General features: G+C 42.2%; 1 protein-coding gene across 1 annotated transcript; it reads right to left on the reverse strand.

Annotated features, from left to right (window-relative positions):
* Positions 1-10,492: 10,492 nt before the first annotated feature.
* On the reverse strand, positions 10,493-14,183 carry LOC145042848 (transmembrane 9 superfamily member 7-like). The gene is made up of 6 exons (XM_078991349.1): positions 13,984-14,183; positions 13,146-13,310; positions 12,963-13,072; positions 12,763-12,871; positions 12,569-12,681; positions 10,493-11,948 (listed from the first exon to the last, which is right to left on the reverse strand). Exons 1-6 carry the CDS (start codon positions 14,095-14,097, stop codon positions 10,640-10,642), a joined length of 1,920 nt encoding a protein of 639 aa, XP_078847475.1. The 5' UTR covers positions 14,098-14,183; the 3' UTR covers positions 10,493-10,639.
* Positions 14,184-15,812: the final 1,629 nt, after the last annotated feature.

The following is a 15,812-nucleotide window of genomic DNA, read 5'->3' on the forward strand; positions in this document are numbered from 1 at the left end:
GATCCGGGTTGTGGTGAAAGCGACCGACTCGGCGAGTCGGCCAGGGAGACTCGGCGAGTTGGGTCTGAACGGGGAAAACCCTAAACCCGGGAACTTGGAGCCTATTTAAGTGTCTCATTCTCCTTCTTTGGGTTCATTTATTGCCTCTCTACCCCAGAACATCAAGCCCTAGCCGCCATTTCCGTTTTTGGAGCTAGATCTTGCCTTGTAGAATGCATTACGCTTGGAGGAGGAAGAAAGACCTTGGAGGTGCAAGAAGGGATTGTAGATCTGGATTGTGGAGTCATTTCAGACCAAGTGGAGGTAATAAGTTGTTGCTTGGACTCTCTTTTTCATCTAGATCTACTCTTATGTGTGGGTTTTGGCCATTGTTGGTATGATATGTAACCAATTCGAGTTGGAGGTTCAGATCTGAGGTTGCTACCTCAGATCCATGTTGGTTTTGGTCTAGAATCCCCTAAAGTATCAGCCTTTGATATGTTGAAGAAGCATGTTTGCCATAAACCCGAATTTAGTGTGTTTTGAGCTTAGATCTCTCAATCTACACGTAAAGTTTGCCACTTTACGTGGGGAATAGGCCCTAGAAGTATGGATCTAGGAGTTGGAAGTTCAGTTTGGCTCGAAAAGCCACTGCATGGATTGAGGAATAGATAGACTCGGCGAGTCCTTCGAGTGGACTCGGCGAGTAGCTTGAAGGTGAGGAGGAACTCGACGAGTAAGATGAACAACTCGTCGAGTCGGATGAAGATAGGCATGGCCTCGACGAGTTGGATGAACAACTCGACGAGTTGGTTGAAGATTGTCTAGGACTCGGCGAGTCTGTTCTTGGACTCGGCGAGTCAGATCGCGAAACCCTAAACCCTTCGAGTCGAGACCCGAATCAGTGAGTCGGGTGGTGACTCAGCGAGTTGGACAGGACAGGACTTGGACCTAGTTGGACTCGGCGAGTCATGGATTGACTCGGCGAGTCGAGTCGCGAACAAGAAAGACTCAGGGCATATGAACCCGGCGAGTCAGTAGATAGACTCGGCGAGTAGGGTTGACCCGGAAGGTTGACTTTGACCAGGATTTTGACCTTGACCAGATTTGACCTAGTAACCTTTGGAGGTCAGTTGGACTAAGTGTCATATTGATATTGGTAGCTTGAGGAGCTAGTGGAGCAGCAGTCGAAGTTAGAAGTCAGGTAGCAGTCAAGGATTAGCAGCAGCAGTTCAGCAGCATCAGGTGAGTTTCCTTCCAGTAGGGACGGGTCTAAGGCCACAATGCTGGCCCGTTCAGTTAGCAGTAGTTTCCGGACTTTGGTCCGATGCAGTAACTAGTATGTTTGATGCCTTCGTGGCTCAGACAGGATTTGTATGCTATGTTTTATGTGTTAAGTGTTATGTGTTCCGGGCTACGGCCCGATGTAGTATGCAGTATATGTGTTCATGCTAGATGATGTGTTATGCTATGCCATGTTCAGTCAGTCAGTTCCGGACTTCGGTCCGATGCAGGGGATAAGGACCCAGTCGGTTCCGGACTTCGGTCCGATGCAGATAGTTCCGGACTTTGGTCCGATGCAGTTAGTTCCGGACTTCGGTCCGATGCAGGGGACAAGGTCCCAGTCAGTTCCGGACTTCGGTCCGATGCAGTTTTCGGGTTTCGGCCCGATGCAGTGGGCCAGGCCCAATATGTGTTTATATGATATTGTATGGTATGTGGTAGTTTGGGGGAGCTCACTAAGCTTCGTGCTTACAGTTTCAGTTTTGGTTTCAGGTACTTCCGCAAGCAAAGGGAAGAGCTCGGGGTGATAGCATCGCACACACCACAGCTTAGCTTTTATCCTGGGGATGGTTTTAGTTGTCTTGATTTGATATAGTATGATACAGTTTTTCCGCACAGTATTTTATTATGATTTGGGATACATCGCGTATGTTTTTATGTTATGATACTCAGATTATGGTTTTGATTACATTGAAAAACAAAATTTTTGGGTCGTATTTTTGGGTCGTTTCATCGTGATTTTTGGGTCGTTACAAGTTGGTATCAGAGCCTTGTTTTGAGGGATTCGGGCGCACTCCCGAATGTGTCTGAACTCAAACTAAGGAAGTGGTATATAGTTTTCAAAAGAAAAATCGTAGTTACAAAAGAATTTTGAGAAGAGAAAACAATTTTTAGAAAAAGCAAAAAGAGTTTTGAAAAGAGAAAAGGGTGTGGTGCATGCAATCAGCCGAGCTCAAGTAAGTACTCCCAATTTACCCATACAAGTTATGTTATTATTTTCAATATCAGTTTCAGTTTAGTTTCAGTTCCAGCTTCAGTAGAACAGCATGCTAGAATAGGACTAAGGATCTAGGATGACGCCTTATGTGCCTGCTTTATGTGTTCCAGCTTGATGAGAATTGCATGCTAGTAATGAGTAGACAGTAGTAGGATAGCCTGTGTAGGTTATGCCTGAAAGTATGAGCTTAGCATTATATGCTAGTGTAGTTTCTTGTTATGAGAATTGTTTTGCCTGAGTATGTTTCCCTTATCCGAATGCTGCTTGCTTTGTGCTTTGTGGGACTCTGAGTGATGAGAGTTAGCCATTAGGTGAATACGTTTCATCACATGTGATCAGGGTTGAATAATCTCAGAATGCTGGATTTGGCCCTACTGCGCAGCTCTCGTTTGAGTCCAACCGTTGTAGGGACGAGTCTTTTACTTGAAGGATTATCTGAGCCTCGTCACATGTGATGGTATTCAGGTGGTGACTAATTGGCATTACTAGGAGGCCTTCAGCAGCTGAGGACTGTGTGGGTAGAGTCAGAGGTTCCCTAGGGCAAGCCTAGGATGAGAGTAGCAGAGATCAGCAGAAAAGTAAAGGGGACTGGGTGGAGTTGAGGTAACTCTCGAGGAAAGTATGGATAGATGTGGAAGGTAGTAGGGGCCCATACTACTGAAAGCAGAGGATCCGTACTCGATTCAAGAGGGGCCAAGACGAAACCAGGAATGGTGTAGTGAGTGAGAAATCCCTCAGCAATAGTGTGTTAATTGATCAGGATTTTGTTATGTTTTCAGCATGGTGACATTGCGCGAGCTACCAGTTAGCAATTCAGGCGTCGAGGAGGGATCTAGCTCGGGTTTTGGAGCCGGGCAGCTTGATGATCAGATGAGGGATTTCATTTCCGCAGAGATTATGCGCAACATCATTGATCAGACTCCAGTGATTTTCGGTTCAGTTAGAGAGGCCATTGTGGAGCTCATGGATAGTCATCTTAAGGCCTTAGGGGCCCGGGCAGTTTCAGGACAGTTTGAGGCTCATATAGAGCCCGATTCTCATGGATCCCAGGGATCCATCAGGAAGGGGAGTCCCATTTTTAGCACTTGTCATCCGGGGTCGGGAGTGAGTGGTCCACCTTACCCCCAAGAGGGTTCCCTGCAGGATTGGATTGCTGCAGAGGTTTCGCGGGCTCTCCAGGAAGAGTTACCAAACACCATTGGGCATATCACCGATAGTGTGGTCGACGGGATTGAAAGGCGGACCTCAGCTGTCCAGGCAATGGGTGAAATGGTCACTATGACCCATGAAAGGGAGATTGGCTCAGATAGTCAGCTTGGGAAGAGGAAGCGGTCTTCCGGTCTAGTTCGGCAAGATGGGCAGTCGGACACTGTCGAAGTGGGTGTTAGAAGCCCGCAAGGTCGAGATAGTTGCTCGAGGGAGAAGGGAGCACGAGCTGGCGTGCGCAGCAAGTCTAAGTGCGGCAGATGCAGATGGAAGGGTCACAAACGTCAGGAATGCACAGTAGGAGTAGAGTTATGCCATCGTTGTCGTCAGCCTGGCCATGTTAGGGTGAACTGCCCCGTTCAGCGGTTGGGACAGCCTCATTGTCATAGTAGAGTTCGAAAATCAGAGGGATTTGAGGATCCTTCAGATCAGGTTGCAGGTATGATTCTTTTCCCTCTATTTTACTATTCACAACATTATTGCTATGTTGCTGCATTGATGTCAATAAACTTATGTGTGGTGTTAGTGTGGCTTGTTTGTGATTATGTTATATGCCATTTGCATACCTCGGAAAAATTGGTTGGTAGATAGGGGATGTGCTCTTATGAAGAAGGTTTCGGAGGATGCAGTAACTGTAGCATGGTTGGGAGAGATTTGGTTCGTTTCGCTAGTTCGGAGTGGTTAGTGTTGGAATGGATTGGTTAGATCCCTAGCTATGGCAGGCTTGGGTTCCTTAGCAGAATGATTATGGAATGACAGCAAGGATCGGGATCTCTTTTGAGTGTGAAGCAGCAAGGGGTAAGCAGGATCGAAGTGGGGGAGAACCCTCCGGGTATATTTGGATAAGAGTCTCGTAGACTCAGAATGAGTGCGTGGCCTCTAAGAAGAAATGGTAGTAGCACAGTGATGGATGGATTGAGAAGTTCAGAATTAGGAGTTCGAGAACTTTTCCCAGCAGTTAGTTCATGTAATCGAGATGGTTAGAAGCTGGTTGGGAATCCAAGATTTGAGGACCACCTGTCGGACGCATGAGAGTCGGAATGAAGATCCTGAGAACAGGTAGCAAGAGATGTTTTCGTATTGGTAGCCAGTGTCTGAGGCAGCATGCAGGTTGCGTAGATTCAGGAGTTGGGAGGTTGGAAACTTCCCAACAATAGCTTCTTGTATCCAGATTAGTAGACGGTTGGTTTGGGAACCAAGCCGAAGGATTCCTCGACGAAGCGCTAAGTATATCAAGGATATAAGATGTCGAGGATGATGCAGAATTCAAAGTCTAAGGACTGTTTTTTTTTGTTAGAAATCGGGATGAGGAATCACTAGCGGGACTAGGGATAGTCAGGATGTTCTCGAGATAGTGGTAGTGTTGTAAGTCTGCGGGGGTAGCCGTAGCATTCACTAGCAGTCAGATAGCAGTAGTAGTGTTGTAAGTCTGCGGGGGTAGCCGTAGCATTCACTAGCAGTCAGATAGTAGTAGTGGTGTTGTAAGTCTTCGGGGGTAGCCGTAGCATCCACTAGCAGCCAGATAGTATTAGAGAGTTGTAAGTCCGCGAGCGTAGTCGCAGCCTTTTATCAGATTGGTAGGTAGCATGAGCGCGTGTTAGACGCGGGAAAGCAGTTGTACCCACCAGTTCGGGTGCAGCAGTGAGGATATGGGAATCCACGGGTTAGCTTTCGGATTTCCCAAAGGGATCAGTTATGGCTAAGTCAGCAATTTGGGCTTTAGATCGTCACATCAGTTATGAGATCAGAGTCGCAGTGGACCGTTGGGGTTCGGGTATGTTGTGGGCTACCGTCAGTCTGGGAGCCATCATGTTGTTAGTCGTGGATTTGATGATGTCAGGATGTGACGTATGGATCCGATCGGTTGGATCGGAAGGTTGCTAGAGCCACAATGACAGGATAGCTAGTGGAAACTAGTCCTAGAGGAAGATTTCGTTCAGAAGTCGTGGAAGCGACTAAGTGAGGAGTCCCTTGACTCCACAGTTGGGTTGGAGTTCAGTGTTTAAGCCAGTTCAGTGTTTCAGGCAGCTCAGTGTTTCAGTCAGTTCAGTGTTTCAGGCCGTTCAGCGTTTCAGTCGGTTCAGCGTTTTAGGCAGTTTAGTGTTTCAGGCATGTTCAGTATTGCAGGCAGTTCAGTGTTTGGAAGGTTTCAGGGTTTTGGGTCAGCATTGTATTTGCGTTGGAATGCAAGTGCTAGCGATATAGTTGGTTGATTTGGAAATGGCAAGTCCCTCTCAGCAGGATCAGTTGAGCCTTCGGCCGAGTATAAGTGACATGTAAAGATAGCTAGGCAGGTAGCTTTTCTTCGGGATGAAAGACTCGAGTTAGTAGGAATTGAGTAATCAGATGGGATGTAAGCAAGCTGATTCAGTATGGATGACAGAATAGATGGGACAGTTATGGACAGTCGGGGTATCTTACGGAGTCGCTAGGAGCGGCTAGCAGATTGCGATGGAGTGTAGTGACCGGTGGGAGATGGTAACTCAGATATTGGCAGAATAGTTGAGCAAGGGTAGTCTCAGTGCATCCAGTAGGCAGTTGAGAGGCAACATAATTTTCAGTCGGAGGAAGTATCGTTGAGGAAATTATGGAAAGGAGAAAGATTCAGTATGTACCAACAGTAGTGATCAGCATGGTGAGTGGCTGGAGTGATGGGCATAAGGGTGTTAGATTTTCCAGACCGGGAGTTGGAGGCAGCTCAAAGGCAGTTGATTGTAGCAAACTTCGAGGACGAAGTTTAGTTTAAGTGGGGGAGAGTTGTAACACCCCAAAGTTTGGAAAGCCAAGAAAAGAAAGAAAACCTCAAGTTTAGGGGAGACTCGGCGAGTCCATGGAGGGACTCGGCGAGTCCGAGCGGGATCCGGGTTGTGGTGAAAGCGACCGACTCGGCGAGTCGGCCAGGGAGACTCGGCGAGTTGGGTCTGAACGGGGAAAACCCTAAACCCGGGAACTTGGAGCCTATTTAAGTGTCTCATTCTCCTTCCTTGGGTTCATTTATTGCCTCTCTACCCCAGAACATCAAGCCCTAGCCGCCATTTCCGTTTTTGGAGCTAGATCTTGCCTTGTAGAATGCATTACGCTTGGAGGAGGAAGAAAGACCTTGGAGGTGCAAGAAGGGATTGTAGATCTGGATTGTGGAGTCATTTCAGACCAAGTGGAGGTAATAAGTTGTTGCTTGGACTCTCTTTTTCATCTAGATCTACTCTTATGTGTGGGTTTTGGCCATTGTTGGTATGATATGTAACCAATTCGAGTTGGAGGTTCAGATCTGAGGTTGCTACCTCAGATCCATGTTGGTTTTGGTCTAGAATCCCCTAAAGTATCAGCCTTTGATATGTTGAAGAAGCATGTTTGCCATAAACCCGAATTTAGTGTGTTTTGAGCTTAGATCTCTCAATCTACACGTAAAGTTTGCCACTTTACGTGGGGAATAGGCCCTAGAAGTATGGATCTAGGAGTTGGAAGTTCAGTTTGGCTCGAAAAGCCACTGCATGGATTGAGGAATAGATAGACTCGGTGAGTCCTTCGAGTGGACTCGGCGAGTAGCTTGAAGGTGAGGAGGAACTCGACGAGTAGGATGAACAACTCGTCGAGTCGGATGAAGATAGGCATGGCCTCGACGAGTTGGATGAACAACTCGACGAGTTGGTTGAAGATTGTCTAGGACTCGGCGAGTCTGTTCTTGGACTCGGCGAGTCAGATCGCGAAACCCTAAACCCTTCGAGTCGAGACCCGAATCAGTGAGTCGGGTGGTGACTCAGCGAGTTGGACAGGACAGGACTTGGACCTAGTTGGACTCGGCGAGTCGAGTCGCGAACAAGAAAGACTCAGGGCATATGAACCCGGCGAGTCAGTAGATAGACTCGGCGAGTAGGGTTGACCCGGAAGGTTGACTTTGACCAGGATTTTGACCTTGACCAGATTTGACCTAGTAACCTTTGGAGGTCAGTTGGACTAAGTGTCATATTGATATTGGTAGCTTGAGGAGCTAGTGGAGCAGCAGTCGAAGTTAGAAGTCAGGTAGCAGTCAAGGATTAGCAGCAGCAGTTCAGCAGCATCAAGTGAGTTTCCTTCCAGTAGGGACGGGTCTAAGGCCACAATGTCGGCCCGTTTAGTTAGCAGTAGTTTCCGGACTTTGGTCCGATGCAGTAGCTAGTATGTTTGATGCCTTCGTGGCTCAGACAGGATTTGTATGATATGTTTTATGTGTTAAGTGTTATGTGTTCCGGGCTACGGCCCGATGTAGTATGCAGTATATGTGTTCATGCTAGATGATGTGTTATGCTATGCCATGTTCAGTCAGTCAGTTCCGGACTTCGGTCCGATGCAGGGGATAAGGTCCTAGTCGGTTCCGGACTTCGGTCCGATGCAGATAGTTCCGGACTTCGGTCCGATGCAGTTAGTTCCGGACTTTGGTCCGATGCAGTTAGTTCCGGACTTCGGTCCGATGCAGGGGACAAGGTCCCAGTCAGTTCCGGACTTCGGTCCGATGCAGTTTCCGGGTTTCGGCCCGATGTAGTGGGCCAGGCCCAATATGTGTTTATATGATACTGTATGGTATGTGGTAGTTTGGGGGAGCTCACTAAGCTTCGTGCTTACAGTTTCAATTTTGGTTTCAGGTACTTCCGCAAGCAAAGGGAAGAGCTCGGGGTGATAGCATCGCACACACCACAGCTTAGCTTTTATCCTGGGGATGGTTTTAGTTGTCTTGATTTGATATAGTATGATACAGTTTTTCCGCACAGTATTTTATTATGATTTGGGATACATCGCGTATGTTTTTATGTTATGATACTCAGATTATGGTTTTGATTACATTGAAAAACAAAATTTTTGGGTCGTATTTTTGGGTCGTTTCATCGTGATTTTTGGGTCGTTACATACACCCTACAATGACAATTAGTTATGGGAGCATGATTATGTCTTAAGCACCCCTGAAAAGCCGTTGAATGTTGGCCCTGAAAAGCCGCTGAATGACGGCCCTGAACAACCGCTGATTGTCGGCCGTGAGCAGCCGTCTCTGGTTATTCGCTCATCGGATGTAATAGAGATTTTGTGGGATGAATACAAAACACCGACACAAGCACCTCTTAGGTGTTCTAAACACCAAAAAGCTATGTTCATATGGTATTTGTCATCATGGATACAAATGAAGAGGAAAAGTGTTACACGACAACAACCAACATCGTTGGACAATCTTGTAGATCCTATCATACACATCATATATAAAGAACGGGATGATTTGTTGTTGTTTGCTCATAATTATTTGACCGATTTTGCTACGCTTGAGTTTTTGACATGGTTCTATGAAGATAGTCATGGAGGATGGTTGTCATGTGATGTAAGTAACATAATTATTTGATTATTACATATTACGCTTCTAATAATAATACTTACTTTACTGCAAAAAAAGTTAATTGTCATCACATCATGATGTCGATCTCATTGCTGCTAAAGCATAGAGCGGATGATGCTTGGTGGACGGTTGTGTCGTCAGCTTTTAACACTGATACATGTGACTAGAGTGACATGGTTGACGGGTCTGTTTACCCAGCTTGGGCAGAATGTGATACGGTATAATTTTGTTTGTATTACATTACCTAAGTATTTATATACTAATTAATTATTTCTATCATTTTTGTAGTTTTACATCCCAATCAACATACCACAAGACATTCAAAATGACCATATACGATAGTCATTGAAAGGCGGCTATTGTTCGGAAAATAAGAATTTGTTTATACGTATGACAACCCGCATCCACAAACTGCTAGTGGGAGTCAACTAATGGAGTATCAAACTAACTGATTCAATCCCACTTGAGAGCGTCAAAATGACCCTGGAAAAGACCCTAGAGGCCCAGACGTACCTCAACAAATTGACACATAGGGGATTGTGGGGTGTTTTTGTGTTGGTTTCTTGAGGCTTGATCACCGGGAAATCGATTTCTATAGAGGGTAAAACCGATCCATAGGCTTTTGGTTATCGAAAACGACTAGCGGAAATTTTTTGGAATACAAGGACAAAGATAATTTAAATATCGTATTTGTAATATGACCTACAGACACATCATTTATTTAATTTATGTATTTATTAGTTGTTTGTTGATTTTAAATGCATTTTATATTTGATAAAACCAAAAAGTATATATTTTATAAAAGCAAAACTTATATATTATATAAAACCAAAACTTATTCTAAAAGAAAAACCACATGTTACTCGCAAAAAAAAAATTAATTAATTAATTAATTAAATTAAAAAAAATAAAAATAAAATAAAATAAACCTAAGAAATTGTATTCCGGAACCGTACTCTGGAATTCCAGAGAGCTCTCCGGAACATATATGTTCGGGAGAATGTGATTATTTAAATGAAAAAAGTCATCCTTTATGTCGAAAATACAGGTTAGGTTAGCTCAATTTCCCTAAAAAAAAGTACAGTTTCAATTACGTATTCCACCTTCAAGTGCCCTTTAGAGCCTGTTAACTATCAATATCAATGTGTTATAATACGGTTTCATAAGTACTTGGTTTCCAAATCAATAGTAGGTGTTTCATATTGAATCTCCATTGAAGACCCATCCCATCATACACGACAAGGTATACCTTACACGCACACAAAACTGAGAGCAACCCACAACAAATAGAAATTAGTTAACACGTCCTACAGAGAACTTTTCAGGCAAGTTTTGTTCCAAAATAATATTGTTTGAAATTTGATTCACCAACCACCACCCGGATGATGCAAAGTCGACAACATATGTCAACCTAAGTACCAAAAACTTGTAAAATCAACTAATCCAGGTTATCTTAAACAAAATATCCAGTTGCTAATCCTTTTAGACATTAACATTACAATAATGACTAATTTTCAACACTTGGTAATCCCAGACTCATACAACCAAAATACACCATCACATTCACATATACTTAAACCCATACTTGTAAAGAAAATAAGAACAATTAATAATTATTATTCAAAAAAAAAAAGAGCTCGAGGACCAAAACAGGCAACATACAAGACCAAAAGACAAATCCCTACTCTAGAAACTAGCATATCAGAATTCGTACCATATCCTTTTACCTCTACTTCACTTTCACTACATATCTCATCTTCCTCACATCCATCCATATCCATATCCATATCCATATACATCATCATCATGATCATGAATCAGTCAATCTTGACAGACGAGTAAATCTTCCTTACGAACCACAAACACGCATAAAAGCCAATGGTACCCGTCAACACGAAAAACGCATACGAAGCAATGGCCATATACCCAAAGTACAAAATCCCCGACACGAACTTCGTAATCTCCAACTTTGTAAAAAAGTAAAACACGGAATAAAGAAAAAGATACACGGCAGACGACCCCGCAGTCAAATACGCCCTCCACCACCAATGATAATCCTCACTACACAACTGAAAGTAACACAACACCACCGTGATCTCCGCACACGTCACTATCAATATCACAAACACAATAAACAAAAACCCAAAGATATAGTAGAACTGATTCAACCAAATCGATGTCAGAATGAAGAAAAGCTCGATAAAAACCGCTCCAAATGGAAGAATCCCACCGATCAGAATCGAAAACACCGGTTTCATATACCACGCTTGTTCCGGGACTTGTCGCGGGATTTTATTTGTTTTCACGGGATCATCAACAACCGGTTTCTTAAACCCTAAGTAACTCCCGACAAACACCAAAGGAACCGAAATCCCGAACCACAAGCAAACAAGCGCGAACATTGTCCCGAAAGGAACCGCACCCGACGACTTCTCCCCCCATATCAACGCGTTGAGAATGAAAAAAATCGAAAAGAGAATCCCGGGAAACATGAACGCGGTTTTCAACGTGTTCTTTTTCCATTCCGTTCCCTTGAACATTTTGTATAATCGCGCAGAGGCGTACCCGGCGAATAAACCCATGAAGACCCATAACAGGACCATGGCGGTCATTAAACCGCCGCGGTTGGACGGGGAGAGGAATCCGAGCAAGGCGAAGATCATGGTGACGAGTGTCATTCCGAGGATTTGGATTCCGGTTCCGACGTAGACGGAGAGGAGGCCGGAATTGGGAGGGGCACGGAATACGTCTCCGTGGAGGAGTTTCCATCCGGTTTCTTCTTGGGCTTCGTCTTGTGTGTCGAGTTGGTTGTAATTGGCGATGTCTCGGTAGAGAGTGCGCATCATGATCATGGCTACCATTCCGGAGAGGAAGAGGACGATCATTAGGGAGTTTATGATTGAAAACCAGTGGATTTGATCATCGTTCATGAGTAAATACGTGTCCCATCTTGATGCCCATTTGATCTCGCTTTCTTTGAAAGTCACGTCGTATGTGAAGACGACTTCTTTGTCTGTATCCACTTCTTGTGGGACTGTGCTTCCTTGGATTATGTTTTTGGTGTTTTGGTTGCATGTTGTTAATTGAGGGTTCTTTTCGTCCCACTCCTTGTACTCGTGATTGATACTATTAACAAAACAATCATAATGATATGAAAGATGATAAGGGTATGTTTGGTATATGATGATTGGAATGAAATTACAAAGGAATGGAGCATTGTGTTTTGTTGTAGTGTTTGGTTTGGGTTGAAGGAATGGAATGAGGAGTTGAAATATGTTTGTTATTATGTGTGATTAGAAATTTAAATGAAATTACATTGATAGATGAAGAAACAATGTTGCTTTGTAAAAATAAAGATATATTCTTAAATACTTGTATATAAACATACTTCATGTTATTTAAAATATAAACAATATGTATGTCAAATAGGGGAAATTTACTTTTCTAATTAAAAAAATGTTTACAAAATAGAAAATTTAACACCGTGACTCTTACATTAGAACTATAAAAAAGGTAATTTTGGAAAATAAAAGATATAACTTAATTGAAAATTTGACATTTGCTTTAAAAAAAATGATATTATTGAAGATCAGCCAGAGAAGGAATGCCCCATTACATTCCTTTGTGGCAAACAAACAAGATTTTTTTCAGTCGCCCATAATGCACCATTCCATTCCCCTCTTCAACTACAGAATATCAAAAACTCCTTATTTTAGAAAAGTAAGGCAGGAGTGGGAATCAAATACCTGTTTGGAGTAACTTCAAACCCCACAATTCGAGCAGAATCAGTCTCAAGATCCTTGTGAAACATGACTCTAAAGCTGAGATGATTATTGATGAAGTACTTTTCCTCTTTGCTCTGGAGAAGTAAATACAAGAATAATCTAGTGAGAACTTTCAATTAAATAATAATAACAAAAGAAAAAAAAAATAAACTCACCCCAGCATAGTTTCCTTTGAAGCCTACACGAAAACCATGTTCATAAGTGGTTGACTGACTTCCATCACGTCTTTGTCTAAGAACAGCAACTGGGAGGTTATCCAAAATCCTGTAATTTCATATCAAAGATTTAAAAAAATGGGTATGTGATTGATATGTGTAATATAAAGATAAATGGGGTTTAGAAAAATGGGGTGTACATGTTAACGCGATACTCGTCATCAATCTTTTCCTTGAAGTTCTTTGCAGATTGGGCATCAAGCTTTATTCTACAACCAACCTTACATGGAAGCTCCTCTCTCATATGAAACTGAAATGGAAATAGAAGCTTAGATCATAAAAGTACACGTGGCACAAATGTAGGGTAAGTAATAATCACTTACTGTGTATACTGAGTTCTCTATGCGATCACCTCGTAGCACCTCTCCCAAGTTTTCAGCACTGTTTTGAATGTGCTTTGGTTTACAGTAGTTCAAGTAATAATAGTCGTATGGAAGTTGAGTCTTTGTGGATGATAGTTTGTTGACTTTTACTTGAAGAGGATCACCCTGGTGAAAAGGAGTGTAAGATTAGTCATAAACTCTATCAAGCTACAATAGACTAACAATCTTACAGAAAATAGCTACAAATATGATAAAATAAAGAGGAATATGACCAGTAATCTCTCCAGTATTACAAGGGTTAGCATCAACTCATAAGATCAATATACAACAAATGTGGTTCGAGAATAGATCACCTAGGGAAAATCAAATCAGATTGGCTAAATCAACGAAAATATCCACTCCATTCCGAGGAAAAAAGCGCACATAGTAATCGTTATCTGAAGACTCAAAACATTAATTCATGATACTAGATTACTTTTCCTTTTTTACATATCCAATTGCATTATATGCAACATTCTCCACAAAAAAAATGTCTTTGAACTCGATGTTTTAGGAAGATAAGTACTAGCATAATGCAAACAACACCTTCAGAAAATTAATCAATACCAAGGGCATAAGCAACTGAACTAAAATATCAATTCAACATAAAACCCAAAACCCTAGATCCAAACTCGATTCATACGGATCACAGCCTATATACAAACTAGAACAGTAGATCGGAGTCATTAGTTGTAAAAAGAGATAGATACATGTCGGCTTTAGCGACTATAACAAATTGAATCTGAACAAAATGTAGAGATTAGATCCAACGAACAGCAAAAACATTGAGATTACGTACCCTTTGAAAATCACGAGGAGCAACACCAGGTAGATAGAATGATTCAGAAGATGAGATGAAGAAGACGATTGAGATGAAGATGGTAGGGATGAATCCATTGGAGCTCCACTCCATCTTCGATCGGAGTGAAAGCGAGATCTTGATCGAGTGCAAAGAGGGAAACGCGAAAGGAAGGAACCAGAAGAAATGCTAGTGGCGTGTTTCGATAAATTATAGAGGCCTTCACATTAGTAATTCCAGATTCGTTTTTGCTATTTCCAGTTTTCAACTTTCTTCTTGGATTTGATTTTTTTTCTTATGTTAAAAAATATAAATAAAAGTAAAATAATGCAACTATCTACACCGAGTCACCGACGCCGTATACCGCCATTCGCGATACAATAAAATATTTCCTCAATCGTATGGATTATGGAATATCGATAAATAATTATAATTAATCAGCTTATAGACAAAAGAAATATAACTTTTTTTAAAAGTTTTTGGGGAATGTTTTATATGATGAAATTAGTCTCAGTATTGTGCTCGACGTTTTCTCATGGCTAGATGATTCTCGGCTATATAAGTACTTTACAACTTGGTGGATCAATTGGGGTTTCATGAATTGATTGAATGCAATGGCTTTTAGTGTGAAAAAGAAAAGAAATGAAAACATTCTTGATTCCATTATAGACTTGTTTTTTTTTTTTTTTTTTTTTTTTCTATCTTATGGCTTGGTAGTAGAAATAACAAAGAGGTTGTAAGTAATTGGTTCTTATAGCTCCAAAACCTAATCAACACTATAGCACCTTGCCAGTGCCCTTTATAATGTTCGGTCATTCAAAAAGAATCACGTCCCAAACCATTAAGCCCTAAATAGGGTTGCACGAGCATGTGAATGAGACAACCTCTCCCTTATTTTGTCCATAAAGTGCACCTTACACTTGATGATTAATAAAGGGATTTTACCCTTGATTCAAATGATATTTATATTATAGATGTTGGAACATATGCCATGTTGCGCTCACAAGCATGTTCATTATTCATGTTGATAAGCCTATGTGGAGTAGTCTCGACAACCACTCAGCATTTGCCTACTTGGCAAATTTTGCACACCGTTCCATGAGTGCAACATGACAAAAATGACAACTCACACCTTGTAAATGGCAAAATTTTGAAGCAGTATGGCAAATCCTAACTCCTATGTGGTCCATGGCAAGCTTAGCATGACTCCCTCCAGCCTAAAGGGTCTCTTAACTACTTTCAATTCCGGTAAGGGAAACGGTGATTGTAACATCCTGTTTCCTACCATTTCTGGATCGTGGGCCTGAAGTCGATTGTGTAAGATTTTGGGCCTCAAGGAGGCAAAGTTTAGTCCTTATGGAAGGAGGTCATTTTAGTTAAGGGATTTAACCCTTAAATTGTGTTTAGGGTTGAAGGGTAGAAAGGGAAAAGTCATAGGTCGGATTCTTGCATGAAATATGAATTTTTGTTCGAGAAGTTTTTAGTCTAAGATATCTAGATAATATTGTAGAGCTCTTCAACACCTTTCCTTAGATATAAAGATCGTCGAAAACGGAGTTGGAACGAAGAAGTTATGGCATTCAGAAGTTTGGTGGTTTTAGGGCTAAGCCTAGTACGCGGGGCATACATAAGAGTACGTTGGGCGTACTGATATGTGCATATTTAGTGTGTATTAAGTGTAGTTTATTATTCATATATTAGCTAAATTGTTGCATATTATGGACAAAAGGTACTTAAAAGTGTTAAATTATGTTTTTCAGTCCAAAGATGAAGCTCGGAAGCGAAAGGGAGCAAGAGAAGCGGTTAAGAGCTCAAGAGTGGAAAGAAGA

Source organism: Lactuca saligna, chromosome 4 (genome assembly GCF_052625555.1).
Source record: "Lactuca saligna cultivar CGN05327 chromosome 4, ASM5262555v1, whole genome shotgun sequence".
Taxonomy (NCBI): domain Eukaryota; kingdom Viridiplantae; phylum Streptophyta; class Magnoliopsida; order Asterales; family Asteraceae; genus Lactuca; species Lactuca saligna.